Source organism: Corythoichthys intestinalis, unplaced genomic scaffold (genome assembly GCF_030265065.1).
Source record: "Corythoichthys intestinalis isolate RoL2023-P3 unplaced genomic scaffold, ASM3026506v1 HiC_scaffold_52, whole genome shotgun sequence".
Classification (NCBI taxonomy): domain Eukaryota; kingdom Metazoa; phylum Chordata; class Actinopteri; order Syngnathiformes; family Syngnathidae; genus Corythoichthys; species Corythoichthys intestinalis.
In genome coordinates this window covers 22,851-50,800 of record NW_026651621.1, presented here as the reverse complement: position 1 = coordinate 50,800, position 27,950 = coordinate 22,851, and the positions used below count along the sequence as shown (strand labels likewise).

At 43.7% G+C, this 27,950-nt stretch overlaps 1 protein-coding gene and 1 long non-coding RNA gene across 2 annotated transcripts; one reads left to right on the top strand and one right to left on the bottom strand.

Annotated features, from left to right (window-relative positions):
- Positions 1-1,513: 1,513 nt before the first annotated feature.
- Positions 1,514-12,052, bottom strand: LOC130911498 (collectin-12-like). The gene is made up of 8 exons (XM_057829255.1): positions 11,885-12,052; positions 8,376-9,184; positions 8,212-8,315; positions 4,141-4,265; positions 2,496-2,560; positions 2,301-2,386; positions 2,055-2,232; positions 1,514-1,955 (listed from the first exon to the last, which is right to left on the bottom strand). Exons 1-8 carry the CDS (start codon positions 11,946-11,948, stop codon positions 1,806-1,808), a joined length of 1,581 nt encoding a protein of 526 aa, XP_057685238.1. The 5' UTR covers positions 11,949-12,052; the 3' UTR covers positions 1,514-1,805.
- Positions 12,053-22,288: 10,236 nt separating this feature from the next.
- LOC130911497 (uncharacterized) lies at positions 22,289-27,408 on the top strand. Its single transcript, XR_009062215.1, has 6 exons — positions 22,289-22,853; positions 25,224-25,539; positions 26,354-26,428; positions 26,535-26,669; positions 26,764-27,135; positions 27,230-27,408. It is a non-coding gene; the product is annotated as an uncharacterized LOC130911497 (long non-coding RNA).
- The last annotated feature ends 542 nt before the right edge of the window (positions 27,409-27,950 follow it).

Genomic DNA, 27,950 nt, shown 5'->3' with positions numbered 1-27,950 from the left:
CGAACGAACGTATTCGCTGTCCCCCTCCTTGTTCAAATGGAGTGGATGTTTACTAGTGACAAACAGATTGAAATTCACAGACAAAAAAAATAAACTAAATGATTGTACACGTACATGACAAAGCAGTACTAACAATGCATTTGTAATTGCAATCATTTTCTGGGAGAAATTGAGCATTAACTGACAGAATTGCATGGGTGCCAATACTTTTGGCCAGCAGTGTACGTCGGCTCCTTCATTGATGATGTGAGTATGCGTTGTAAAGTGAATTAAAGTCGCTGCACATAGACTGTGAACATTCCTCACAATGCTTGGTGGAGAAACAGTTGTGTTGATGTCTTTTTGGGTCCGTTTTTTTTTTCCGATCGTACACAATCGTGATCTAGTTTTTATCGGCCATGACTGTTTGCTTGGATGACCAAACGTCCTCTTTGCCCGGACATGTCCACTTTTCACGTCCTGTCCGTTGCATCCGGCCTGATTTATAAATTTGTGAAAATGTCGGATTTTCATGATTTTTCACGGGAACAATTTGAGGAGAATCGCCTGCCTGCGTTGACGTGGCTCCTACTAGTAGTGTGAGAAGTAGTAGTTCTGAGAGACGTTTATGCTGTTGTATTGTGTGTCGATGTGCTGACTTTATGCAATAATATGGGCCATCAGTTGACCCTTTGCGGTGCGTTGCTGCCACCTGCTGGTCAGAATAATTCGCGGCATCTGTTTTTTTTTGTCACGGTTTTGCCCATAAGCTCATTCACTTTCACAGTGCGGTTGTCTAGCGGTAGCATTGACACTCGTGAATGCTTTCGGTTACGTTTCTGCCTCGGAAACAAATGTCTAAGTATTTTATGTGTATAATAACATATGGATGGGCAGTGTATGTATACCTAAGTGGTGAAGGGTCACATGTACAAAACTTCTTAAGTTGTGGTGTCTTGTAGAGGCCAGCCAATCGGAAGGCCACAGTGCATTGTGGGTTGAATCGTTATTTTGAGTGTACACTTATTGTAAACAACTGAGCAGTGAGAATCGTCTTTGCTTTCATCATTGTCTTTGATAAATGGGACACTCGTGTTGTTTGAAAGGCGATAATTCAGTACATTTATTTATTCCATGGACAGCACAGAGCTCTCCTTTGCTGCAGCAGTTATAAAGTACGAGGAGTCGGGTCAATGTGCGCATGGACTCATTTTTCCGTTCAAAATTAAGGCGATAAAAAAAGGGCAATTCAACAGAAAATTGCTCAGCTCTTTCAGAGAGAGGAAAGAATTGAAGAGGCTTATTTCATTAAATTTTGTTACATTTGTTAGATGGGGAGGTTCAGAACATCTTCCATGTCAATGTGCGATCTTCAAAATACATTCCATTTCACTGTAAGTCATTTGTATTTTTTGTGACATGATTATTTGACAAAAAATTTTCACAATTGTAATTCTATGTTCTTTCGGAGTTCAATTTTTGCATTTAGACGTGAGGAAATGAGGGAAAATAAAGAGATAGAGGTTGGGAGAGGTTGGGGTTTCTGCTATTTTATTAACTGTTACATTGAAAAATACAATTTTGAATGAAAATCAACTTCTCATGTTTACCTTGTGATAGGATGTGTAATGCAGTAGCCTAATGCATGTGTAATACCGTTTTATTTTTATGTGTGTAAAAAAAAAATTCTGGCTCCGTTCATGTCGGGGAGTTCCAGCAATGAATTCTAGCCACTTTCCCCTCTGGCGGTCACCCTAGTTAAGAGCCGTCATGGCGTCAACATCCTGAGAAGAAGCAGCACCTCCCATTTTACTGCGCTGGCAGCCTCAAATCAGCCTGACGTTGGTGACTGTCACATCATCCTCCACCAACAGCCTGTGGATATCTTGCAGATCATAACCATCATTCTCGTATTCCACCTCAAAGTCGTTGCCGACGGCCAAGCGGAAAATGTCGTCGCCGCACTCGATGGTCATCTGTAAAAGAATGCATGATTAGTCCAGCCGACGTGAGAAGAAGCTCCAACCACCTCAATTTTTTGTAATTTGATGGTGTGCCTAAAATGACATAATGACCTCAAAGTCGCTTCCGGCTGCGAAGGGGAAGGAGTCCTTTTTGACGATCTTGTTGACATACTTTCCATCAACATGACTCCCGATGCGGGTCAATAGCTCAAGGTCCCCATCTTTGAAATCAACTTCGATGCGCATCGGGGTGTCTTCACCGTGGCCCAAAGATAGGTGGACGATAAACCTGCAATACAGACAGGTAGTTCTTGTAACAGCGAACCTAACACAACGTGGGGGAATGGTGACAATTACTTGGTTGGGTTCGGCTTCACTTTTCCTTGGATGACGATGATGCAGCCAGCGTATAGACGCTCTTTGAACAGCACTTCGGAAACTTCCTGCACGCACACATAAAGGCAGCGTGAAATTGATATATCAGTCAAGCGCTAATCGCTATGGGCAACCTCCAGAACATGCCAACTACAACTCATACAATCGTCAACTCACCTGGTACACATCCACTTGGAGGTTGCAAGTGCCTTTAATGCCGTTGTACATAATCTCATCGCTATCTGGTATTGAAACAAACATCAACCAAGGTAGGACACATGAGATTTGACATTAAGATTTTAAGTGTGAGTGAGCACATTGCATATTAGGAAGCCATGAATCTTCCCAGCTAAATAATCAGCACACCATGTGATCCTGTGCTCCATCGGTAGACCACATTCAAGCTGCGTCCGCAACACGGTCACGTTTCACAGATGTATATGAGCGCAGAACACTTGCAGCCTCGGAGTCAGAAGTATGATAGTGCACAATTTGCCAACTAAGCAAATGTATTTGATTGATAGGCAGCTAATAATGATGCCTGAATCTCTCAGAATGGAAAAAGTATTAGTGGTACAAGTAGGCCTCTATTATCAATCGTATGCAAGCTCATTCTTAAAGTAGACGAAAGACTAACTGAACTATATGAGGGGCCGTACAAGACATTTTTCATTCTGGCCCTCACACACACATACATTCTCCATTCACATACATATTCACCCTCACACACATATATTCTCTCACATTCATATATTATTCACTCTCCAAACTACGGCCCGCCTCCACATTCGGTCCGGCCCCCTGAACAATCAATTTCTTTTTTTTCCAATAGTGTTATTTATTTCCTGGCTTTTTTCTGTGAAGAACCCAGAGGGCTATTTGGTTATTATCTATTTAATTAATAGTGATAATATTATATTATGTTGAGGTAATTATCGAGGTTTGATTGATTAAATATTTGCTTGGTTGATTGATTGAATATTTGCTTGTGCTCATACATACCATAAATACATAATGCCATATTTTTCTTACTTATATAACCAGTAAATGATTATTGCTTGCTATACCAGGTTGTAGTATAATGCTTAAGTGTTACAAAGGGTAAAAGGGGGTCGGGATGACAACTATTTTGCTTCATGGCCGCATCATTGCGTAACTAGACCTTCCGAGGCATCTTCAGCACCTGGCGTCTGGACTTCCGTCTAGACCTTCGAGGACAATTTTCCATCCATGGCCGCAGCGTTGCATAACTGAAGTGTCTGGATTACATAAGATCTTGCTTCCACATGTGTATTCACTTAGTTCCACCTACATGCACACACATATCCAATCGAAAACCACATGGGTGTCTCCAGCTTGCTCTCCCCTCCCTTAGGGCGACATCCATCTTTGTTTAGGACAAACCCCTAAATAAAATACCAAGGAGGATATTTTTCCTCGAGATCAATTTTGGTGACTCACGAGTCACATGTTGCTCTCCTTGGCCAAGAAAACTGAGTGTCTTCTCTCCTTATGTCTACCTAAAGATCTATTTTTGAACTTGACATATTATCTTTATTTTATATTATTAATTTTATTTACTTTTGTTCCGTGAAGAATCCAGAAAGGGTTATTTGATTGTGGCTTTCTGAAAAACAATTCATTTTTGCATTTAGGCACTCCTGCAATCGTCACACTTTTTCTGTTACAAACTGACCCGGCCCCTCATCAGAGAAGGGAAAAGTTATGTGGCTCTCACAGGAAAAAGTTTGAGAATCCCCTGCTCTAATCGAAAGCACAGTGTAGTATAGTTGGTGCACACCAACAGAAGGCGCCAACTCACCTTGGCATCGCTTGCAGATGTAACGTCTAAGGGAGGTGCAGGAGAGGTCGTTCAAGCGACCTCGACGTCCCCCCATCTCAACACAGTCTTCATTTTGGAGGTTAGGCTCACCTGCATCCCAGAGCCTGCACAGAAGTACCTTTCATACCGAGATCCTGCTATAAAACAACCTTTCGGCAGCTGCTCTGAAGCTCATCCCTAGTTGAGCATCAGTCGCATTTACAAATCAAGTGCAAAAAAAAAAAAAAAAAACAAAATCAATACATGAAATTATCCTTAAAAATATATAGTTAAAAAATATATATATATGATTTTGCTCAGTAAGAAGATTTTTTTTGTAATGATCACGTTTATTTCTTATAAGTGTGTTTCTTAGATGGACTTTTAGATGGAATTTTGTAAACCAGTGAAAAAATAATGGATATATGGGAATCAGTTTCTCATTTATGCCTCGTTTCACTGTAATGCAGTAATGCATGTGTGAAACCTTTCATTCATTCCATTTCTGAGCCGCTTATCCTCAAGAGGGTCACGGCTGGAGCCAATCCCAGATAACTGTGGGCGGTAGACGGGGTACGCGCTGAATCGGTTACCAGCCAATTGCAAGGCATAAGGAGACGAACAACCATTAGGCGGGGTACGCGCTGAATCGGTTACCAGCCAATTGCAGGGCACAAGGAGACGAACAACCATTCGCGCGCACACACTCGTACCTAGGGACAATTTAGTGTGGTCGATTAGCCTACCATGCATGTTTTTGGGATGTGGGGAAACTGGAGTACCCGAAGAAAACCCAAGCAGGCATGGGCAGAACATGCAAACTCCACACAGGAAGGCCAGAGCGTTTTTCAAAAAACCCTTGATCCCAGGACTGTGAGGCCGACGTGCTAACCACTGTGTGTGTGTGAAACCTGTTGTGTTTTATTGTGTGCTCTATTTAAAACTGTGCGAAAAGCACAACCCCCCCCCCCCCCCCCCCCCCACCAAAAAAAGGGCTCCGTGCCTACCCTTATGTCAGGGAGTTCCGGCAAGATATTCTACGCCGTTAACACACACGCGCGTAACGTAAACGTTGAAGGACTGTGATTGGTCCGCTCTTTTTCCGGTTCAGCACAACACCGCCGCCATTTTCAAACATTCGCACACGTCTTCTGTGTTGCCCACGCGTCAACATTTGTTGTTCAGTATTGATTAGCTGCAGCTGCAAATACACTCTTTTCGGTTGCGCAAAATTGTTCAAGCCCACACCTCCTCTAGTGGCATGGTGGTGAGTTACAGAGCAAAGTGTTCCCGTGACGCAGAAGTTCAAGTGCGCAATGACGGCGTAGGGCAGGCTTCACTAAATCCGGACCTCGGTGCCACTTTTCCTGTCGTGTTTTCCATGTCTCCCTCCTCCAACACACCTGAATCAATATAATCAGGATCATTATCAGGCTTCTGGAGAGGTTGCTGATGACATAATCATTTGATTCAGGTGTGTTAGGGGAGAGAGACGTGGAAAACACGACAGGAAAAGTGGCACCGGGGTCCGGTAGTGTTGTATCGGTCGCGAATGATTCGTTCTTTTTGAACGAATTGTTTGGGTGAACGAGACCGAACTAATCACCATCTGCACTGATTCGTTCTATGAAGTTGGTGCTTGTTCACTGCGTGGGAGGGCGTTGAGCAAGCGGCAGCGTCTTCTGACATCGCACACGACCAATCAGACGCCAGCCTCATCGCGGGCAGGGGAGGGACCGGAAACAGAATCAGGGCGTATGTCACTCACTTCCACGTGTGGCCAATAAGCAGCCAGCGTGCAGGCAAGGGGGCAAGACTGAGTTTTGTCACTTCCCGTTCAGTGACTCGGTCCTCCGGTTCCTGACCTAGCTTGCTGCTAACGTGACTTTCCAGTAATGACTATGCGGTGAACGAATCAAAAAATGAAAGGAAAGGACTTTGTCACATATTTGTTAACGTGGAGCCTATCAAATGCAGCTCAAAAAGACAAAAACACCACACAAATCTAGCGAGCATGGTTTAGTGTACTACTTTTCTCAACAGACTCGGGACTACCTATTACGACATACTATCAAATTTACAGTAATTTAAAACACGGGTAGCTACGAGGCAAGCAAAAGCTGAGCTGCGGTCGCGTGACGGCAATGAAGGGGGCAAAGAACTGTCACTATATGGAGGCTTCATGGCAGCGATATTTACCTCATATGTGCACAGAAAAAAAGAATAGTATGATCACCATAATACTGATTTGCAATGAAACGGTATACACATGTCCATTTTTTCCAAGTGTTTTATTTTTTTTTTCCCATGTCAGGTGTTGGTTGGTTTGACAAATTATGTCAATCCGTCCATCATGTGCTACTCAAGCGCCCCACAACAACGCACATGGACACGGGAGATGTCGCAATATGTCTACATTTTTCTTAACAGACTAATGAGAGTAGAAAGGCGATATCGTAAAGAGCAAACAATTATTTCTCGTCAGCATTTGACAATCTGAGATGCGGGGACGACAGGGGAGCTGACCGGATTATTTTATTTATTAATACCAGTGCAAAACGTCAATACGATCACCATAATACTGATTTGCAATGAAACTGTATATACATGTCATTTTTTTCCGAGTGTTTTATTTTTTTCCCCCGTGTCAGGTGTTGGTTGGTTTGACAAATTATGTCAATCCGTCCATCATGCACTACTCAAGCGCCCCAAAACAACGCACGCGGACACGGGAGATGTCGCAATATGTCTACATTTTTCTTAACAGACTAATAAGGGTAGAAAGGCGACATCGTAAAGGGCAAACAACTATTTCTCGTCAGCATTTGACGATCTGAGATGCGGGGACGACAGGGGAGCTGACCGGATTATTTTATTTATTAATACCAGTGCAAAAATTCAGTACGATCATCTTAATACTGATTTGCAATTAAACTGTCAAATATCAAAATGCAGTATTGTCTTTATTTCAGAGCAGCACATTCGAAAACTAGCTATTTACACTTATAGTTTTAACAATAGTGACTAAAAATAATAGTGATGAGCATGAAAACAAAAATACAACAGAGTGAGAGGTAAATATGTGTTGGTCGTTCCATTTAGAAATTAAACTTTCGATTTATTTTTATTTTCGTGACAGCAAGCATGCTGCGTTGGCTGGTAGCAGGCTAGCAGCAGCATTGTATATGTGATCGAGAACATGCTAAAGAAAGTCCGTGCGCCCCCGACCCCAAACCCCCACTCCTCCCACAAAAGGAAAATGTTTAACCGTGTCCTAAATCGAAATGCAAGCACGAGCCATGATTTTGAGCCCATAGAACTAGGACAGACGACGCGGAAGTTCTCCCTCGCTTTTGCAGCAGCGGGTGGGAGGGAGACGAGGCTGTCTGTGAAAGCAGAATGATATTGCCTGTCACTCATTACTGAAACTACGACGAGTGGTCAATGTGCAAGAGAGGGAGGGACCAAGAATGTCACTTCCCGTTCAGTTATACTGCGAAGCGGTCTTTGGTGATTCGTTCGGCAACGTCACTTCCCGTTCAGTAACCGAACGATTCATTTGGACGGGGAGGGAGATGAGGGGGGCGAACGATTCGTTGAACGATTCGTTTGAACGAATCTTTTTACTGAACGATCCGGAATGGATTCGTTTACTCAAGTGAACGACAGATCCCGTCACTAGGGTCCGGATTTAGTGAACCCTGGCGTAGGGCCTACGGCGTCGCTCCGCTGTCACCGGAACGCAGAAGCATAAATCAGCCTTGACTAGAACCATTCTTCTTAACAAAACGGCCTGTCAAAAAACATTTCAGAAATTCTTTTTAACTAAACGGCCTGTTAAAAAGCAGATACGCTGAGGGATGTTATTTTGATCGATTCTGATTCGGTTGTGCTTTACCAATCATCTTATTGATAATAGCAGTCGCCACATAAGGCTGTTCAGTTCCCTATAAAGCAAAGAAGAAGCACTTTTCCTTGGGTGCAGCTGTCATTTTGGGTGTTATAGTGATGAGTGAGTAGGAAGTACCCAAATTTTACGTGTCTACATTACGCTTTCCTTATACTGCTTACGCTAGTTCTGATTTCAAAGGAGTTCCGTCAATCCACTTCCACGGGTATGGGCTCTTCAGGCCGATCCAGTAGTCAAAGCCATCGAGTTGTTCTTTCAACCAGTCCTGAAACAAATTGCATCAGTACTAAAGGGCACGAGAGACACTTAGTGAAAGGCCGCTCACCCTCTCCGCGCTGCTCCGGATTATCAGCAGGTGCCCCCCATTGGATGAACAGTAGCGTTTGGCATCATCCCAAGATTTAGAGTCATTGGCAAAGCAGTAACTATGTTGGTTGTTGAGCCGCCAGGGTGCCTGACAGCCCTCAGCAGACTTGGGCCGTCGAGTAGGCGATACAACCTTCTTATCAGGGCCCGTAAGAGGAGGGCCCGTAGCACGAGGGCCCGTAGTAGGAGCGACCGTAACAGGAGCTACCGTAACAGGAGGGCCCGTAGGAGGACGGCCCGTAGCAGGAGCGACCGTAGCAGGAGCGACCGTAACAGGAGGGCCCGTAACAGGAACGCCCGTAGCAGGATGGCCCGTAGCAGGAGCGACCGTAAGAGGAGGGCCCGTAGCAGGAGCGACCGTAACAGGAGGGCCCGTAACAGGAGGGCCCGTAGGAGGAGCGACCGTAGCAGGAGCGACCGTAGCAGGAGCGACCGTAACAGGAGGGCCCGTAGCAGGAGCGACCGTAGCAGGAGCGACCGTAGCAGGAGCGACCGTAACAGGAGGGCCCGTAACAGGAACGCCCGTAGCAGGATGGCCCGTAGCAGGAGCGACCGTAAGAGGAGGGCCCGTAGCAGGAGCGACCGTAACAGGAGCGACCGTAACAGGAGGGCCCGTAACAGGAGGGCCCGTAACAGGAGGGCCCGTAGGAGGAGCGACCGTAGCAGGAGCGACCGTAACAGGAGGGCGCGTAACAGGAGGGCGCGTAACAGGAGGGCGCGTAGCAGGAGGGCGCGTAGCAGGAGGGCTCGTAGGCCCGCAGCAGCGTCCTAAGGGCGTCAAGAAAAATATTCAAATAATATTTGATGATAGCAGTATTAAAAAAATTCAAAGAAAAGAAGAGCAAAACCGTTCATAATAAGTCTTTAAATAATAATGAAATCATTTTTCTAGTGGACCCTCTGCCCGTTTCACTTTTTCCTGTGATGTGATAATTTCACCACAGACCCCAGTCTCACCACCCAGCAGACGAGTGAGCTACCTGAAGGTGCTATTTTTAGCCTCCGCAATTGAGCGACGTTACGGTGACGTCAACTTCATGAAAAGACAAAAGCCCTCCGGGTCAGAAGAAAAAGAAAGAAGAGACCATAAACGTGAAGAAAAACAGAGGTTTGTTGTGATGATTTTTTTTCAACAGCATAAGCACGTAGACTTAGCGCAACTGCAAGCTAGCGGTTATTCACATAGAGTTTATATGACTTAGTGCTAAAGAAAGATTATACTGTATCATTAGCCAGGCTGTTGTTTTAGAAATATTTTCAGTATTCAGCCAGCTGTTGATTAGTTTCAGTTAAATTTACTCCCCCTCCAATTTTTGAGAAATTTGGACAAAGTCTATGGGGGACCCAAATTGTCTTGCTTACTTTCATGTGATGTGAACCACTTTTACCTTGTGTGAAATTTTGCCTTTCAAATAAATTTGCCTTGCCTAAAAAAGTGGCAAGGTTAATTATACAAATACACCATAAAATATGCATTAATAATTTCAAAGTTCTGTGGTATGGGGGACTAAAAGTGCCATGGATTTAAATGCAAACATTTGTTTTTAAATGTGTCATTAATTCATTAAAATGGCGATCACGTTCATGTAAAAAAAAAAAAAAAATTCAATAGGTATTTATTTGCTGTCTTATTTTATTTAATTCATTATTATTGAATAGTCCTGTGTAGTTGCAGTGCTTCAAGAATGTATTTTCTTTCAACTACGCCCATCAAAGATAGTGACCGGGTCCAATAGACAGGTACAGTAGGCTGCAAGACTTTAGGCGCTATCATGCTGGTTTGACAATGAGCAGCTATTTGACAAATATAATGTAAGATTCCACTTTCTTCTCTAGATGCTCTTCTGAAATATTTTCCTTCTGCCTCTGTACATTCTGGGCCATCTTTTACAGCGAACTTATCCACATCAGCACCAAGTCCAAGCCCACCAAGTCCAGGAAAGAAGTGCCCTTCCAAAACAACTGTCATATGAAAGTGCAATAGATGCTTTTGCATCAGTGAAGACAAGGTGAGTAAGGTTATAGGTCGAGGTGAAAAAAAGTTGCATTTTAAAGTGTTCGGTTTGTCTTTATATAGGTTTGTGTTGGTGGGGGGTGTTAATCATATTGTAACAACAATTGTAAAAGTCATCAAGATTGTGTTCAACTGCAGGTTTTTTGTTGTTGTTTGTTTTCCCTTCGGTCATTAAAAGTTCAATTATCCCTCCCCTTCCAGCACCTCAACCTATATGTATTCATGATCCAGATCAATTGAGATCACAGACAATGGTTTTGGAGCTAAGTTTCTGTTGTGTTGAAGCACATGTCTTTTGGACATTCTCTTCCTACGTTTGATACATTATGACAAAACACACACACAGGCACCACATACAAAATTATCCATCTCGCAATGTGAAACAAAACACCTGGAATGTGAAAAGTTGCATTGAAAACCTCAGTCCATGTAGAACTGTAACATATATGTATTTATTTTTTATTTTTTAATGTTAATTTTATTTATATATGAAAAAATACAATTATACATTAATACAAATCTATTGGGTTTGTTGATAATTTATTGATTAAAAAAATCATTAAGATTATAATGGAATTTAAAAAAGTAGATATTTATTTATATCATAGGTAAATACTATGACCCTTTAGTATAAAACTAAAACTAACCAAAACTAAACTACAAGAGTATTTAACTGCCATTAGTCAATATTTAGTATTATATATTTAGTGTTATTATATTTAGTAATAATAATACTACTAATAATATAGTATTATATAATACTATAAAATTAAATTAAAAAATAAATTATTATGAATTTATTAAATTTATTATTATTAAGTTATTAAAATTATTATAATAAAATTTAATAGTAATATTTAGTGTTATTTTTTTAATTCATAATAATTTTAATAGTTTTAAAATAGTTATATATATACATTTGTATTAATGTATAATTTTGGTTCGTTTAGCTTACTACTGACAACAACAGAAGTGCGCTTATTCTTAACTGGGAGGACTGGCTATGGATTCTCACGTTTCTGTGCCAATGACGGTGCTAGACGTCCAATCCATTTGCAGCCTTCCAAGGCAAACCGAAGTGAATTTCCAAGGCAAACCGAAGTGAATGTTTCAGGTTTTCAGTCAGTGGCGGTCAGTGAGTTAAATGAGTGGTATATCAATGCTTAAAGTCAGTCGTTAGTTTTAAATAGGCTTTACTACACCCTTTTTTCAAAAGTTCACAGTCGGATCAGAAAGTGTCTCAAAACCGCGGATGTATAATGTATTGTTTCCATTGTTTCAAATGAGACTGACAGTTTGCTTAATATGTCTAGTAATCTGACAAGTATACATTTCCCCGAGGTGGGGCCAATAAAATGCCCTTTTATATTGATCCCCTAATGATCTGAAGAAACAAATCCAGTCCCAACAACGTTTGCAGTGAACCTTGAAGTCAAATAAAAACGTGAACTCACCAAGCGAAGCCCAAATGCCAAGCACGGTCAACGCTTGGAAAAGGAGCGATTGTGCCTTCTTCATCTCTCAGGTCCAGATAGAAGATCAGCCAGATAAACTTCAGAGGAGAATTTAATACGACGCAAGCCTCTTTCGCTCTGTGACAGACACACAAGCTTGACTACGTCACGCACGCACGCACGCACGTCCAACGACACAAAGGCTGGAGGATGACGCTCTAAAGAACTCGTGCATCAAAAGAAAACAAACATACAAACAAAGAAGAATTCGTGCATCAAACACGTCTCAACGTCACGTGGAACATTTGGAAATTAGGGTCGTACTAGTGATGGAGAAACCTTAGCTTTCTGAAGCAGTAAATATATATCAAGCAACGTGTCGAAATGGTTCATTCAGTGTTATGAAGCATTTGCCACGAATCAGTGTGGTGAGTCACGACAGACGACACTGCTTCACCGCTGCTTTCTGTACCGCTGAAGCAAATGTGTTGAGATGGTTCCGTGCTACGAGGCATTTGACACAATTCAGTGTGGTGACATCTTCTGGACAAAAATATATTGAATTTTCATCTAACCAAATGACCAAGTGTCATCTGAACAATGAAACCTGTGGGTGGTATGGTGGTTATATACTATGTCTGATGTGCGAGCAGTAGTGGGTTTGACCACTAGCCTGAAATGTATTCTTTATTCTTCCCCCAGATTAATAAAAAAAAAAATAATAATAATAATAATAATGAAAACAAACAAACAAAAAAAAGCTGTTGTGTTACTTTTAAATGAAATACGCAAATGCTTGTGCAATAGGGAACTCTTGATGGTAGGTGTATAGAATGCTAGTGACACTGGGATGGGGATTTGGGTGATTCACACATTTTTATTTAAAAACAGAATCATCTCAGCAGCATTTGGTTTCAGCCGGTTCCTCTTTTTGCTAATGACCTCTCCAGCTTTTGAGAATATTCTCTCACATGGCACGAACAAATATACAAACTGACAGATAGACAAACAAACACAAAAACTGACAAACAGACAGACACAAAAACAAACACAAAAACTAAATTGTGTGTGTGTGTGGGGGGGGATGCGTGGGTGTGTGTGTGCGTGTACTATGGCGAGAGGCTGACGTGACTGACCTGAAAAGAAACTGCTTTTCTGTACTGTTTCTCTTTTTTATTTACCAGCTTTCAATTTAACATGTTTAACAATTGTACATGCAGTCTAAACATTAAGTATATGAAAATGTCTTGTAAACAATAAGAATTCAAGTTTGAACATTTATAACAGCTAGTATGACTTGAACAACATTATACAAATCAATACGACGACTGTGCAAACATGTCATTGTAACACAAATGACATACGACTTGAACAGTACACTTCAAACAGACAACTTATTGTTCACGGCTGATGTGACATTATTACTTTTTGCTTTTTACTTCAATGTTTCTGTGTTTTTTTCTTCTTCTTTTTTTCAGAGCATTTTTTTAAATACATGCACGCACACATGCACCCCCACCACAGAGACACACACGCTAAAGCTATATTGCTCTTATGCCAATGAAGCGTTTAAGATTTTATGATGGCAGTAATGACACAGAATAAAGCAAGCACATACAGAAAAATAGCGGTGGCCATTAAATGGTGATATTATAAGCCCCACTGTTGGATTATAATTTATGGTGAATGCTTTACCATCATAAAAGCTGTCAAAGAAATCACACACACACACACAGATACAAAATAACGCGACATACTAATTGCTAGATGCAGTCGGTGCCCAATCCACTCATTAACTTCAGCCGTTTTGACAAGGTTAGAGCCGCTATCAGACTCCCATCACGTTCATTTGTAGCGTTAGCCGCTAGCGGCAGCCAGTAGAAAGCAATAGAAGCACCCTCTCATGAAATCGTGAGGAAAGCGGGTGAAAGCCCGCCTGGAGGCCGCCAAGAGTCTACTTAATGTCGGGTGAAAGTTTGGCTAAGCTCCCTTAAGCCCGACTCCATCACGTTTGCTTGTAGCATTAGCCGCTAGCGTTAGTCTACTGGGCTGCTGTTTGCTTGATTTCCTGATAACCACGTGACTTCACATGTAAACACACTGACTGCTTTCTTAAAGGGGAACGAACGTAGCCGAACAACACGGCGTCAAAGCGGGATGAAAAGACTATATTTACTTGTTTTATTAAATGACCAAATTTACCGACATGGTCAAAATTACGTCGGTCATCGTGAAGAATTTTGTTAACGGTCAATTTTTGGTAAACCGCCTGGCTCTGCGGAAAACTCATTTGGGTACAATGCAACAGGTATTTGGATCTGTCAGGACATCTGGTATTGAATGAAAGAGCTACTGTTCGTCTATGTACTGCCCAAAAATTACGTCTTTATGGTACAACAGACGTTATGGCCAACACATATCAAGGGGACGCCGCGTCCCCAATTTTACTACGCAGAGTGTAAAGAGTTCATTCTTGGATAATTGTGAAAAAGTGATCATCCGGGATGGAGGATCGAGCCGCTACTCCTCCGCATTGTGAGGAGCCAGCTGAGGGGGTTCGGCCATCTGGTTTGGATGCGTCCAGGAGGCTTCGCTGAATGTAAGCCAATGTGGAGCTTTGCTCTCATACAAGAAATATATTTAAGGAACTTTTCCAGTGTTATTTCGTTGTGTAAATGCATTTATAATAATCACAAAAATATGTAGACTATTTAAACATTTAGAAAGATGCGGATTTTTTTTTCTGCCAGCTCGAAGAGATTAAAATAAATGTCAAATCCACCGATAGAACAGACACACAAATATAAAAGATATAAATGTTTATTGAATATGCATCTAACGGTATTGTTTAACTGAAAATTCATTGCAAAAGAGAGGCTTTAATTTTTTTTATTATTCATTGTCACAAATGTGATCACACAGAACGCAACCATGCATCTCATCCCCGCATTTCCTTCTTCTCCTGAGTCCTCCCAAATATAACATAAAATTGACGGCGGGGGGGTCAGGCTCTGGGCCTGCAAATCAAGTGAATTGATCAGGCTCGGGCCGGGTTGGGCTGGATTTTTTTAGGCCCAATCTAACCTCTACTCTGACGATGTTCAAAGGACATACATATTCATACAGTCAATGGGACTAAACATATATCACCCTGCTTTATGTGGTAATGCACGATAAATTATTTCTTACACTTAACGTACCAAATCTTATTTTATTGTCCTGACAGCAGACTTTATTTCTTTTCATGTACATAAGTAAACTGGCATATTGACGCATTCACAAATCACACGATCTGTAATTCGCTGCCAACAGACCAGTCGCGCTCTACTCGCTGGAGCGGTGTTGGATTTCGCGGTGAGGGTGGCTTTTAATTCTTCATAACTCCGCATTACTATCGCGCATTCCTCCTCCGTGAAGTAAGGTGCCCGTGCCATCGTCACAAGTAGTTTTTGACTCTGGTCTCCGCCCCCTTTTATGTGAACGCGCAGTAACTCTGATTGGGTTGACATAGGTTCGACTAATCAACCTCATAACTAGCGTCGTAGCACTGATTGACCACAAACTAGATAACCAGGTTTCGTCAACTCCGGTTAGCCGCTGGTAAGCAGGATTACTTCAGTACAGTACAGTACAGGCCACTGGCATTCACAAAGTCACGATCAAAATCAGTGACGTGCGGTGAGGTTCATGGCTGACTCCTTTAGTGTCCGATTTCCAAATATATAAACCAAAAACGGTAGCTTATTCAATTGGCTACTGGTTATTTCATATCTCATCAGCATTCTTCACAAAACACGCACACACGGTACATATTATCGATACGTAAAAGTAAGAAAATAGCATGCATTTGCTCTACACCCTCAATGTGTTGGTCGTCGCAATTCTATAATTCATGCAACATAAATGAGAGTAAAGAGTGGTGTACAAAACCACAGAATTCAATTCTGACCTTTAGTGAAATATTCAGTTGTTTTTAAAACTTTTAATTCTGATACTTTAATCAATTTATTACAGATTGCTAAACAAAAAGTGTGAAAAAAAAACAAAGAATATTTTATTTAAGGCCAAAATTTAGTTTTTAAATATTCTATTGTATTTTTCTTGGTCTAAGCTCTTTTTTTTTTTTTTTTTAATTTTTTTTTTTTTTTTATAAGATTGAAATGAAAACTGTTTGTGGTCTTGCGCCTGTCCTTCACCACAAAAACCGGCGTTACTTTGGAAGGGCATAGGTTTGGTCTCAACATTCGTAGGGACGATATAACAGCATAACCTGCATGTAGGTACACTTTTTGCTGGGGACGGGACATTAATTAGACCAAACAGATTGGATGAAGGGGGCAAAGGGCCACATTTCTCATGTATATGAACCTAATTAATTAATAGGCAAAATGATCAATGCAAAATAAATCCTTATCTTCTGATAATAACTTTTACGTGCATTGGTTCAGATGATACACTGTTCGATTCAAAGGTTTAGTTATTGTTGGGTAAAGAGACATACTATACATTATACATTATACATAATGAATCAATATTAAAATCTCCACAGATGAAGAATTTTTTTTTGCTTAATAGTGGAAAACAATTGGCTCATCCATTCAGTGAAGGACTCAATACATGAACCTGGTGATTGATAGATTCAACTGACAATTATATTTTTCTTTTTTTCATTGTAGATCTCTATTGTCAAACATTCCAAGTGTTCTTGACATATCTATTCAATTCAATTTTATTCGTATAGCCCTAAATCACAACAAGGTTGTCTCAAAGGGCTTTGCAGAGGCAATGTGATACACAATCAGAAACAGCAAATGAAGCAATAAAGATGAATACATACATTTCGAATCCTGGGCATCCCCCATCCGTAGACCCTCCATGTCGGCAAGGAAAAACTCCAAAAACTCCAGAGTCTTTGGGGAAAAAATGAGAAACCTTGGGAAGTACCACAGTGAGGAGAGATCCACTCCCAGGACAGATAGGCAGGAAGCACCAGGACTGGAATTAGCAGGCGAAGTTACAGTCCGTAAAGATACATTGGAGTAAAGGAACAAGAAGAGGTCCATCTAGCCAGATGAGACGGGGGTGTGACTTGTCTCTGTGATTTCACCTGTCGTGCCTGCACATAGTGAGTCCTCCTGTATTACCTAGCTGTTCCTCGTTGTCTCGTTACCCCTTGTCTGCATGTGTGTGTGTATAAAAGCACCCAGTTTCTTTTCAGTCCTTGTTGCGTCATTGTCAATGTAAGTGTCTATGTCAACGTCAAAGTCCATGTCAGGTTCTCATCAGCAGTATTCACGCCTATCCAAGCCCTTGTGTTCCAAGTGAGTTTTTGAAAAGCAGTCTTTTGTTAGTGACAGTTTTTGTTTGCCTCAGTGCCTTCTTTGGATTATCACAGCCTTTGTTTGTACTTTGTTTTTCGTTGGCTTTAATTAAATCATTTTTGCACCATTCATCTGCCTCGCCTACATTTCCCTGCATTTGGGTCCACCTTGCCCGCCCGCGCTCCCTGACAACTAGCACCTTAGAGACGGTCATTTGCTTTGCTAAGCCCCCCCAAAAAAACACTTGAGGTCAGAAGAGGCAAGATGGATATACATCATTTTTTCAAACCTAAGCTTTCAAAAGCGACAACAACTACTGAGCGAGAACCAAGAACTGAAGATGTGGACCATGAAACACCGGAGAGCATCGCCAAAATGGTGAGCGGAATTTCAGTTGGCTCCACTTCAGACGTTAACCCCCAAAAATGGAAACAAGGTAAAAAAAAAAAAAGTTCATTTTCAACGTATTATTATAAATTATGTTCCTGGCTGGAAATAGCCAAAACAGATGTGGCGTCTACTTCTCCACGAGGTAAGACAGAAAAACGCACACGCTCACACACGCAGACACACACACAGCTGGGGTGCCTGTATGTACGAGCATGGGCTAAGCTACTATCGGAGCATATATCGTGTAAGTTGATTTTATTGCTGACACTGCGTTTCGGGGTCATCAACATTTTTGGCCCCTCTTGCCAGAAAAGTCAAACTCCACCTTATGGTTTTACCACGCGATACTTTTTACTTTGACTTGAGTAGATTTGTGATGAAACACAACTCTTACGCCACTACTTTGGGCTACACTAGAGTCATTACATTTTTCGTCTTTATTGTACATATTGACTTTATTCTCGCCAGAGGTGCCGACAGTGGCCGTCTCAGTTGTACCAATGAGACGTCGCAACAATAACCACCTGACTCCATTATACGTTATAAGTAGCGGTAACAATGTTTGTTCTCCGCTAGAGGGCACTCATGCTCTGGGTGATGTTTCATCGTGTTGTTCTGGTCTGAATTTGAGGGTTTGTGTGTCATCTTTTTGGCCGGATAGGTTATAGTACAGTAATGTAATGACAGTTCATCTACTAGTAGATGAAGTTGTGCTGAGAAAAAAATATATAACATTATTATTATTTTTTTTTTTCATAAGACATTGTAAGCAGTTACTGACAAAGTTACTCCTTACTAGAGTATTCTTTTCAACGAATATTTTTTACTTGTACTTGAGGAATGTTTTGGATAACTACTTTTGCTTTTAACCACCTCAGGTCAGACCTCGAAAAACACTTGAGTCTGGTCACTCGTACATCGAAGCGCCACTATTTTTGCTATTTGACTATCACTTCACCATTAGCAAATGGACTGGACATTTGTCGCCGTCAATGACACAAAAACACGATCATTCAGAGGCAGCTCTGTGTGTTAATCTTGTCTTAACACAAAATTGGAATTGCCAGTGGGTCCAATGCGTGTCCATTGGCTCTTGATTCAACTCATCGTTGACCATAGCAAATTGAGCCAAGTCTTATCACCAAATTCACAACAACATTAGGAACGTCTTGCAGTCCTCTCCAGCATTTACCACCTACAATATATGCAAGCAGAAAGCTGTTGTTGTGAGAGTTAATACTGGCTCGGAATAAGACTGGTTTGGTTTAACAGAGGTCAGAGGGGGGTTTGAATGACATGAGAAGGTAATCCCATGAAAACGGGAGGTGCGACTACAACAGTTGGCCGATATCCAACCTTATTCTGACCTACTAACGAGCACATGAAATCAACTAATTTTATAGATCAAAAATGTCATTTATTTACACACTGTGGTTATGATCTCCCCCCCCCCGTGAGTCATCACCTTATCGTGGTGGAGGGGTTTGCGTGTCTCAATGATCCTAGTAGCTATGTTGTCTGGGGCTTTAAGCCCCTGGTTGGGTCACCAATGGCAAACAGGTCCTAGGTGAGAGGCCAGACAAAGTATGGCTCAAAAAGACCCCTTATGATGAGCAACATTAATGAACCCCAGTTTCCCTCGCCCGGACGCGGGTTACCGGGCCCCCCCTCTGGAGCCAGGCCTGGAGGTGGGGCTCGAAGGCAAGCGTCTGGTGGCCGGGGCTGTCCCCATGGGGCCCGGCCGTGCTCAGCCCGAAAAGGCAACGTGGGTTCCCCTTCCCATGGGCTCACCACCTGTGGGAGGGGCCAAAGGGGTCGGGTGCGTAGGGAGTTGGGCGGCAGCCAAAGGCGGGGGCCTTGGCGGTCCGACCCCCAGCTGCTGAAGCTAACTCTTGGGACATGGAATGTCACCTCTCCGACTAGTTCCGACTAGATATAGTCGGACTCTCCTCCACACACAGCTTGGGTTCTGGTACCAATCCTCTCGAGAGGGGTTGGACTCTCTTCCACTCTGGAGTTGCCCATGGTGAGAGGCGCAGGGCAGGTGTGGGCATACTTATTGCCCCCCGGCTTGGCGCCTGTACGTTGGAGTTTACCCCGGTAGACGAGAGGGTAGCCTCCCTCCGCCTTCGTGTGGGGGGACGGGTTCTTACTGTTGTTTGCGCTTATGCACCGAACAGCAGTTCAGAATACCCACCCTTTTTGGAGTCCTTGGAGGGTGTGCTAGAGAGCGCCCCCTCTGGGGACTCCCTCATTCTACTGGGGGACTTCAACGCTCACGTGGGCAATGACAGTGAGACCTGCAGGGGCGTGATTGGGAGGAACGGCCCCCCCGATCAGAACCCAAGTGGTGTTCTGATATTGGACTTCTGTGCTCGTCACGGTTTGTCTATAACGAACACCATGTTCAAACATAGGGGTGTCCATATGTGCACTTGGCACCAGGACACCCTAGGCCGCAGTTCGATGATCGACTTCGTAATCGTGTCATCGGACTTGCGGCCGCATGTTTTGGACACTCGGGTGAAGAGAGGGGCGGAGCTGTCAACTGATCACCACCTGGTGGTGTGTTGGCTCCGATGGCGGGGGAAGATGCTGGCCAGACCTGGCAGGCCCAAACGTATTGTGAGGGTCTGCTGGGAACGTCTGGCAGAATCCCCTGTCAGAAAGAGTTTCAACACCCACCTCCAGCAGAACTTCTCCCTTGTCCCGGGGGAGGTGGGGAACATTGAGTCCGAGTGGGCCATGTTCCGCACCTCCATTGTTGAGGCGGCTGATCAGAGCTGTGGCCGTAAGGTGGTTGGTGCCTGTCGTGGCGGCAATCCCCGAACCCGCTGGTGGACACCAGCGGTAAGGGATGCCGTCAAGCTGAAGAAGGAGGCCTATCGGGCCTTTTTGGCCTGTGGGACTCCGGAGGCAGCTGACAGGTACCGGCTGGCCAAGCGGACTGCGGCTTCGGCGGTCGCCGAGGCAAAAACCCGGACATGGGAGGAGTTCGGCGAGGCCATGGAAAACGACTTCCGGACGGCTTCGAGGAAATTCTGGTCCACCATCCGGCGCCTGAGGAGGGGAAAGCAGTGCACCATTAACACTGTGTATAGTGAAGATGGTGTACTGCTGACCTCCACTCGGGACGTCGTGAGCCGGTGGGGAGAATACTTCGAGGCCCTCCTCAATTCCACCGACACGCCTTCCTTTGAGGAAGCAGAGTCTGGGGACTCCGTAGTGGGCTCTTCGATCTCTGGGGTTGAAGTCACTGAGGCGGTTGGAAAGCTCCTCGGTGGCAAGGCTCCGGGGGTAGATGAGATCCGCCCGGAGTTCCTGAAGGCTCTGGATGTTGTAGGGGTGTCGTGGCTGACACGTCTCTACAACATCGCGTGGACATCGGGGACAGTGCCTTTGGATTGGCAGACCGGGGTGGTGGTCCCCCTTTTTAAGAAGGGGGACCGGAGGGTGTGTTCCAATCATAGAGGGATCACACTCCTCAGCCTCCCTGGTAAAGTCTATTCAGGGGTGCTGGAGAGGAGAGTCCGCCGAGAAGCCGAATCTCGGATTCAGGAGGAGCAGTGTGGTTTTCGTCCCGGCCGTGGAACAGTGGACCAGCTCTACACCCTCGGCAGGGTCCTCGAGGGTGCATGGGAGTTCGCCCGATCAGTCTACATGTGTTTTGTGGATCTGGAGAAGGCGTTCGACCGTGTGCCTCGGGGAGTCCTGTGGGGGGTGCTCCGGGAGTACGGGGTACCGAGCCCCTTGGTAAGGGCTGTTCGGTCCCTGTACGACCGGTGTCAGAGTTTGGTCCGCATTGTCGGCAGTAAGTCGAATTCGTTCCCAGTGAGGGTTGGACTCCGCCAAGGCTGCCCTTTGTCACCGATTTTGTTCATAATTTTTATGGACAGAATTTCTAGGCGCAGCCGAAGCGTTGAGGGGGTCCGGTTTGGTGACCTCAGCATTGAATCTCTGCTTTTTGCAGATGATTTAGTGCTGTTGGCTTCATCAAGCCGTGACCTCCAACTCTCACTGGAGCGGTTCGCAGCTGAGTGTGAAGCAGTTGGGATGAAGATCAGCACCTCCAAATCCGAGACCAAGGTCCTCAGTCGGAAAAGGGTGGAGTGCCCTCTCCGGGTCGGGGATGAGATACTGCCCCAAGTGGAGGAGTTCAAGTATCTTGGGGTCTTGTTCACGAGTGACGGTAGGAGGGAGCGGGAGATCGACAGGCGAATCGGTGCGGCGTCTGCAGTAATGCGGACTCTGCACCGGTCCGTAGTGGTGAAGAAGGAGCTGAGCCGAAAGGCAAAGCTCTCGATTTACCAGTCGATCTACGTTCCTACCCTCACCTATGGTCACGAGCTTTGGGTCGTGACCGAAAGAACAAGATCCCGGATACAAGCGGCCGAAATGAGTTTCCTCCGCAGGGTGTCCGGGCTCTCCCTTAGAGGTAGGGTGAGAAGCTCGGTCATCCGGGAGGGACTCGGCGTCGAGCTGCTACTCCTCCGCGTAGAGAGGAGCCAGCTGAGGTGGCTCGGGCATCTGGTCCGGATGCCTCCCGGACGCCTCCCTGGAGAGGTGTTCCGGGTATGTCCCACCGGCGGGAGGCCCCGGGGACGACCCAGGACATGCTGGAGAGACTATGTCTCTCGGCTGGCCTGGGAACGCCTTGGGATCCCGCCGGAGGAGCTGGTTGAAGTGGCTGGGGAGAGGGAAGTCTGGGCTTCCCTGTTAAAGCTGCTGCCCCCGCGACCCGACCCTGGAACAAGCGGAAGATAATGGATGGATGGATGGATGTGTTATGATCTCCAATAAGACTCCAAAGTCGATCTTTTTGTTCTTCTTAGTATTTTACTCATTGCCTGCTATTGACAGCTGTAGACATCCAACTCGTTTAAACTGGAAAGAATGGTTGTGAATGCTCATCTTTCAGTGTCAGTGGCGACACTAGACATCCAATTCATTTTGACTGGAAGGGTTGGCAGTAGTCATTCGCTGCTAGCCTCTCCTAGCCAAAATGGATATGGACGTCTGGTGCCGTCAATGGCAACCAAACGTTGTGTAAAAATGAGTGCCCTATATAGGATTAAAATTGCAAAATCTTTCACTCCAAGTCAAGAAAATGAATGTTTAATAGTTAACACATTTTCTCTTTTTAAGAAATGAACTTCTGATGGAAGGGAAAAAAAAAAGAGCAAAAGTCACTGACCATCCACGTCAAAGTGTTTCCAGATGTCGATGAACTGGGCGGCTGTGAGCTCGGCCAGGTGCAGGTGAGGTTGCTGAGTCTGGGCTGCCATCTCGTCTGTCCCCCGTGGATTGGATGCACTTGCACGCAGGGCCGGCCCAGGCCACTTGGGGGCCCTAAGCAAAATGCCAAGGGGCCCATATTTTTGGCCCACCATTTCGTCACAGAGTACTGTGAAACCCATACATGCAATCCAACCCATACGTCCACATTTTGTATATTAATCAGATTTTGTTGCACCGCATACTTCAAACTTCTCACCCCAAATGATTGTCAGTACTTACAGTAGATGGCGCCAAACCTTTTTCTGATTGGTATACTACTTGATAATAATGTCCGATATAAATGAAATGACTATATCTACGCTCTCCAGTCCAAATGCATATTATGCCAATATTTCGTTTTACTACAATCAGCGGAAGCCGTACATTTGCCGTTGCCGACAGGTGACAGCTTGCTCCGCTTTACTTGATTCGCTCCAGGCTTTTGCCCTGCAGCTAATGGCAATTACCAGTACGACATATTGACAAGCTCAGCTGACAACAGCGTTCAAGTCGGAGTGTCTTGCACAACAACAACAACAACAACAACAACATAAACAACATGCTCAATTACCGCGATACTGTTGTAGGGCTGCAGCTATAGAATATTTTAGTAATCGATTAATTGATGGACCAGTCAGTTGGAATATTCGAGTAATCGGATTAGAAACATGAAAAATTAAAATACCTGAGCTCAGCCTCAAAGAGTATAATTTTTTTTTTTTTTTTTTAATGAGGATCTATGTACAACAAAAGAACAATTGGCTAACTTGCATAGAAAAAGTCAGCTAGCTTAAATGCTATAAAATGCTGAAGTTTTTTTCACAATGCTCTTAACAAATGATTCAGACACATATTCCCACAAAAAACGGCTAAATATACCTATAAACTAAATTATGAATACATTAAAAAAACATTAGCTCAAACAAAAACTTAGCTCACGTTGGTCTTAACAGGGAGCAGTTGGATTCAGCCATGTAAAAAGAGGCAGACCAGAGGGCAGTGCATCCACCCTAATCAATAAAAGTAAATGCAAACAATTTCAAAATAAACCATTACAATGCCACTTTCATTAAACAAATACTCAAAGCAACAACATTTAATTCGAATGTTTTTTCTAATCGAATACTCGAGTTCATCGATTAATCGTTGCAGCACTATACTGTTGTTTCTTTTCTTCTACGATTTTCTTCTTTCCTTTCTCTGCTCCAGAGGGATAAATTCTCTTCCACATATCCGTGCATCTATTTTCCAAGCAAGTTTGAGCACCAATCATCGCAAAGCAGGTTTAACGTCACTCCCCAGGTTGCCAGATTGTAATGACAAGAAAATGGATGTTTGCATAGATCAACGGCAATGCGCCCCACATTATTCACGATGCCCTATTAACAACCTATAAAATGAGGTTTCCAGATTGGGGCCCCGCCCCCGAGTGGTCAGGGGCCCTAAGCAGCTGCATAGTCTGCGTATAGGCTGGGCCGGCCTTGATCCTATCCTATTGTTTAGCCACAACTGGATTCATTACCTTGTTACTTTTAATCCTTCACACAGCCGCTGGAAACAAATGTTTTATCCATCTGCAGGCGACCATCGTGATTTTACAGCACTATTTGGGTGTGTGTCTGCCTTAAGGCAAAACACCACCGCTTTTGTCCAACGGCGTCGCTGAAATCGACTAAAACTGAAAAGTGACCAAGTGTTGCCATTGACAGCACTTAAACCTCCACTCCATTTGAACTGGAAGGGCTGGAAGCGAACGAACGTATTCGCTGTCCCCCTCCTTGTTCAAATGGAGTGTATGTTTACTAGTGACAAACAGATTGAAATTCACAGACAAAAAAAAAATAAACTAAATGATTGTACACGTACATGACAAAGCAGTACTAACAAAGCATTTGTAATTGCAATCATTTTCTGGGAGAAATTGAGCATTAACTGACAGAATTGCATGGGTGCCAATACTTTTGGCCAGCAGTGTACGTCGGCTCCTTCATTGATGATGTGAGTATGCGTTGTAAAGTGAATTAATGTCGCTGCACATAGACTGTGAACATTCCTCACAATGCTTGGTGGAGAAACAGTTGTGATGATGTCTTCTTGGGTCCGTTTTTTTCCCCGATCGTACACAATCGTGATCTAGTTTTTATCGGCCATGACTGTTTGCTTGGATGACCAAACGTCCTCTTTGCCCGGACATGTCCACTTTTCACGTCCTGTCCGTTGCATCCGGCTTGATTTATAAATTCTGATGATCTGATGGGATGGTAGCATGTCTGATTAAGTGTTTACGAAAGTGAAATGCCATGGAAATATCCAATCTTGCCTAGCTTTCTAAATAAAACCTGTGATTGCAGGTGAACCAGCTTATGAAATGAGGGAGACTGACCCAGACTGGGCACCACCCCTACATCTGGGACACACATCTGTTACACCGACAAACACTGCACGCTCTGCAAGACGAACGTGAGCAGCTACGGAAAGAGACACTGCAAGCACCAGAGATGGGGGTCCAGCAGGATGCAAACATTGAAGAGCTGCAGACCAAGGAGGGACCATCTGAGCCTGGTGAAATAAACAGTCACCAACAGAATGAGGAAGGGACACCTGACGCTGGAGAAGAAAGTGGTCAGCTACAGACTGAAGAGGGGACACATGAAGCTGGAGAAAAAGGTGATCAGCTAATCACGGAGGATGAGACGCACAACACCAATCAGGATGTGACACAGACTGTGATTATTGACCGTTTTGAAATTTTCACAGAAAACTCATCAAATCTGAAAGCACGTGCCCAAATGTTTTCCAGCTACAAGCACCACCACACTATGAAGTATTTAATATGTATTACACCCAAGGGAGCCATTTGTTTCTTATCAAAAGGCTGGGGAGGGCGTACAAGTGACAAACATATAACCCTGAACAGTGATTTTTTTGTTTTTTAAATATTTGTTACCTGGGGACAATGTCTTGGCTGACAGAGGTTTTGACATGCAAGAATGTGTGGGCATGTAGTGTTCAGATGTCAAACTCCCAGCATTTACAAAAGGCCGCTGTCAGCACATTTGAGAATCCATGTTGAAAGGGTCATCGGAAATGTTTGTCAGAAGTATAAGATCTTAAAAGGGAACCATACCCATAAACATGATTCTTCCATGTGAAGGGGAAGAAGCCCCAATGTTGGATAAGGTCACTTTCTACATACTGTACTACATAGACGTCATCATTTTGTAAGTGGGCCAATTTTGCACTTTCCCCAATAAGTTCGTTTTTATTTGGAATTTGGGAATTAGATGAACTCAAGACACCCCTCTCAACATTTTAGCATCTCTGAACATCGTCATTTTTGTTTTTCTAATTGCCAGCTAGGAATGGAGGCATCGTCTTCACAACCAACAAAAATGCAATTTTATTATTACTATCATCTAGAATTTTTCCTCCGTGTCATGTCCTGCTTTTTTGTGTTGACACTTGCCTTTGTGTTTCTCAGTGTACATCAGAAGCGATGACCGGCCACCATGCTTTGCTGCCTAAACTGCGCCTGAGAAGTACATGTACAAACAAGGTATTGTTCTGGATGCCTTTTAAAAAAACAACAACATCTCCTTCATTTAAAAAATGAATTGAACTACATTATTTCTTCTTGTCTGATGTTTTTTTACGCCTGACAGCTAGGAAAAACTGCCATGCCGTCACCGCAGCTCCAACAGACCAGCAGATCCTTGGCCAGCTCACGGTGACCTTTGGGAAATACAAAGGCAAGACCTTCTGTGGCTTATGGAGGAAGATGTCTGCTATGTCAAGTAGTGAGTATAAATAAGAAATTGATGTGTGTCTTTGTTACCCAAAAGAAAATAAAAAAATCAGTTTAAAACAACTACTGCATGCTCTCTTAAAAAGTCTCCTCGATAGCCACGTGAAGGAGAGGCGACGACAGATGGGAAGGTGCGACACCAAAACTGGGGAGTGGTGGCTGAAGGAGCAGCTTCTACGCTACGTGGATATGTTCCCTCCGGTGTCATGCCACTTGGAGCAGAACATCGACCGGGCCATCTGCGGGCATGGCAGCTTCCGGTCCTTCACGTTCGAGGAGATGTGGCAGTTTTATGACCTCTCCAAGTTCTTCCGTAACGATCTCGCCAAAAGCGCAGAAGAATGGAAGATGGTCCAGGAAGCCTTCTGCTTCGTGCGTCAGTGGCTACTGATGACAGAGTAGGACATCAATGTCACGTTAAGCGATTTCGACTGTACATCCTCACAAAGGAGGAGGAGGTCAGTAGGTCGATAAAAAAATAACATAATTTCCTTTGCCAGTGTTTTAATGCATTTCAGGGCTTACCCGTGATATTTATTTTTTGTTCTGTAGCAAGCTAAAGGCAAAGTTGCACCAGCTACGCCCCTCACGTCAGCTTGTGCATCAGCATTAGCAGCATTATCAACATGACCTGCTGTAGCAAATACACCATCTTCAGCAGCAGTAGCAGCAGCACAACAACAAGCACCACCACCACAAGGTGATGATGAAGACTGGCAATGTAAAATACTACGCGCCTGTGCGCTTTTTGCCCAATCTGCACAGGGTCACAAAAAATATTGATAAAAAAAAAAAAAAAAAAGACCTACATGGTCAAGGCGTCCACGTCCAAAGGACTTTCTGGCAGGTCTTTTGAAAACTTTGTAAATTTTAAGGAGGCGGTCAATGACCTTGTAAAATAAAACATATTGAGATGTACTTCATGTCTCAGCTACTTCTTTTTACACACACAAATAACCATATTGCTCGGCATAGCATATAGTCCTGTATATTGTGCACTTTCCCAATGAGTGCTCACAGAAAATTAAAAACCTAGTCCTTATTTCTCAACACGTCAATATCTGCAAAACACTTGCTTATCATTAAACTTATTTAAGACTCAATACAGGCTGCTTAACTTTTACTGTGTACTATATCTCCTTTATTTAAATACAAGAAAAAAAAAACTGGAATTTGAGTGTAATAACAAATACATTTAAGGCATACAGAAATTGGGAAAAGTCCAAATGCCCATAATTGAAAGTGGGGAAAAAATAGGCCAAGACAACACAAC

Coding starts and splice junctions, on each gene's coding strand:
- LOC130911498 (XM_057829255.1), bottom strand. CDS start 11,948: ATGAAGAAGGCACAATCGCTCCTTTTCCAAGCGTTGACCGTGCTTGGC. Junction 8,316..8,375: donor TCCGGAGCAGCGCGGAGAGG/GTGAGCGGCCTT, acceptor AATTTGTTTCAG/GACTGGTTGAAAGAACAACT. Junction 4,266..8,211: donor CCTTTGAAATCAGAACTAGC/GTAAGCAGTATA, acceptor ACTTCTGTGCAG/GCTCTGGGATGCAGGTGAGC.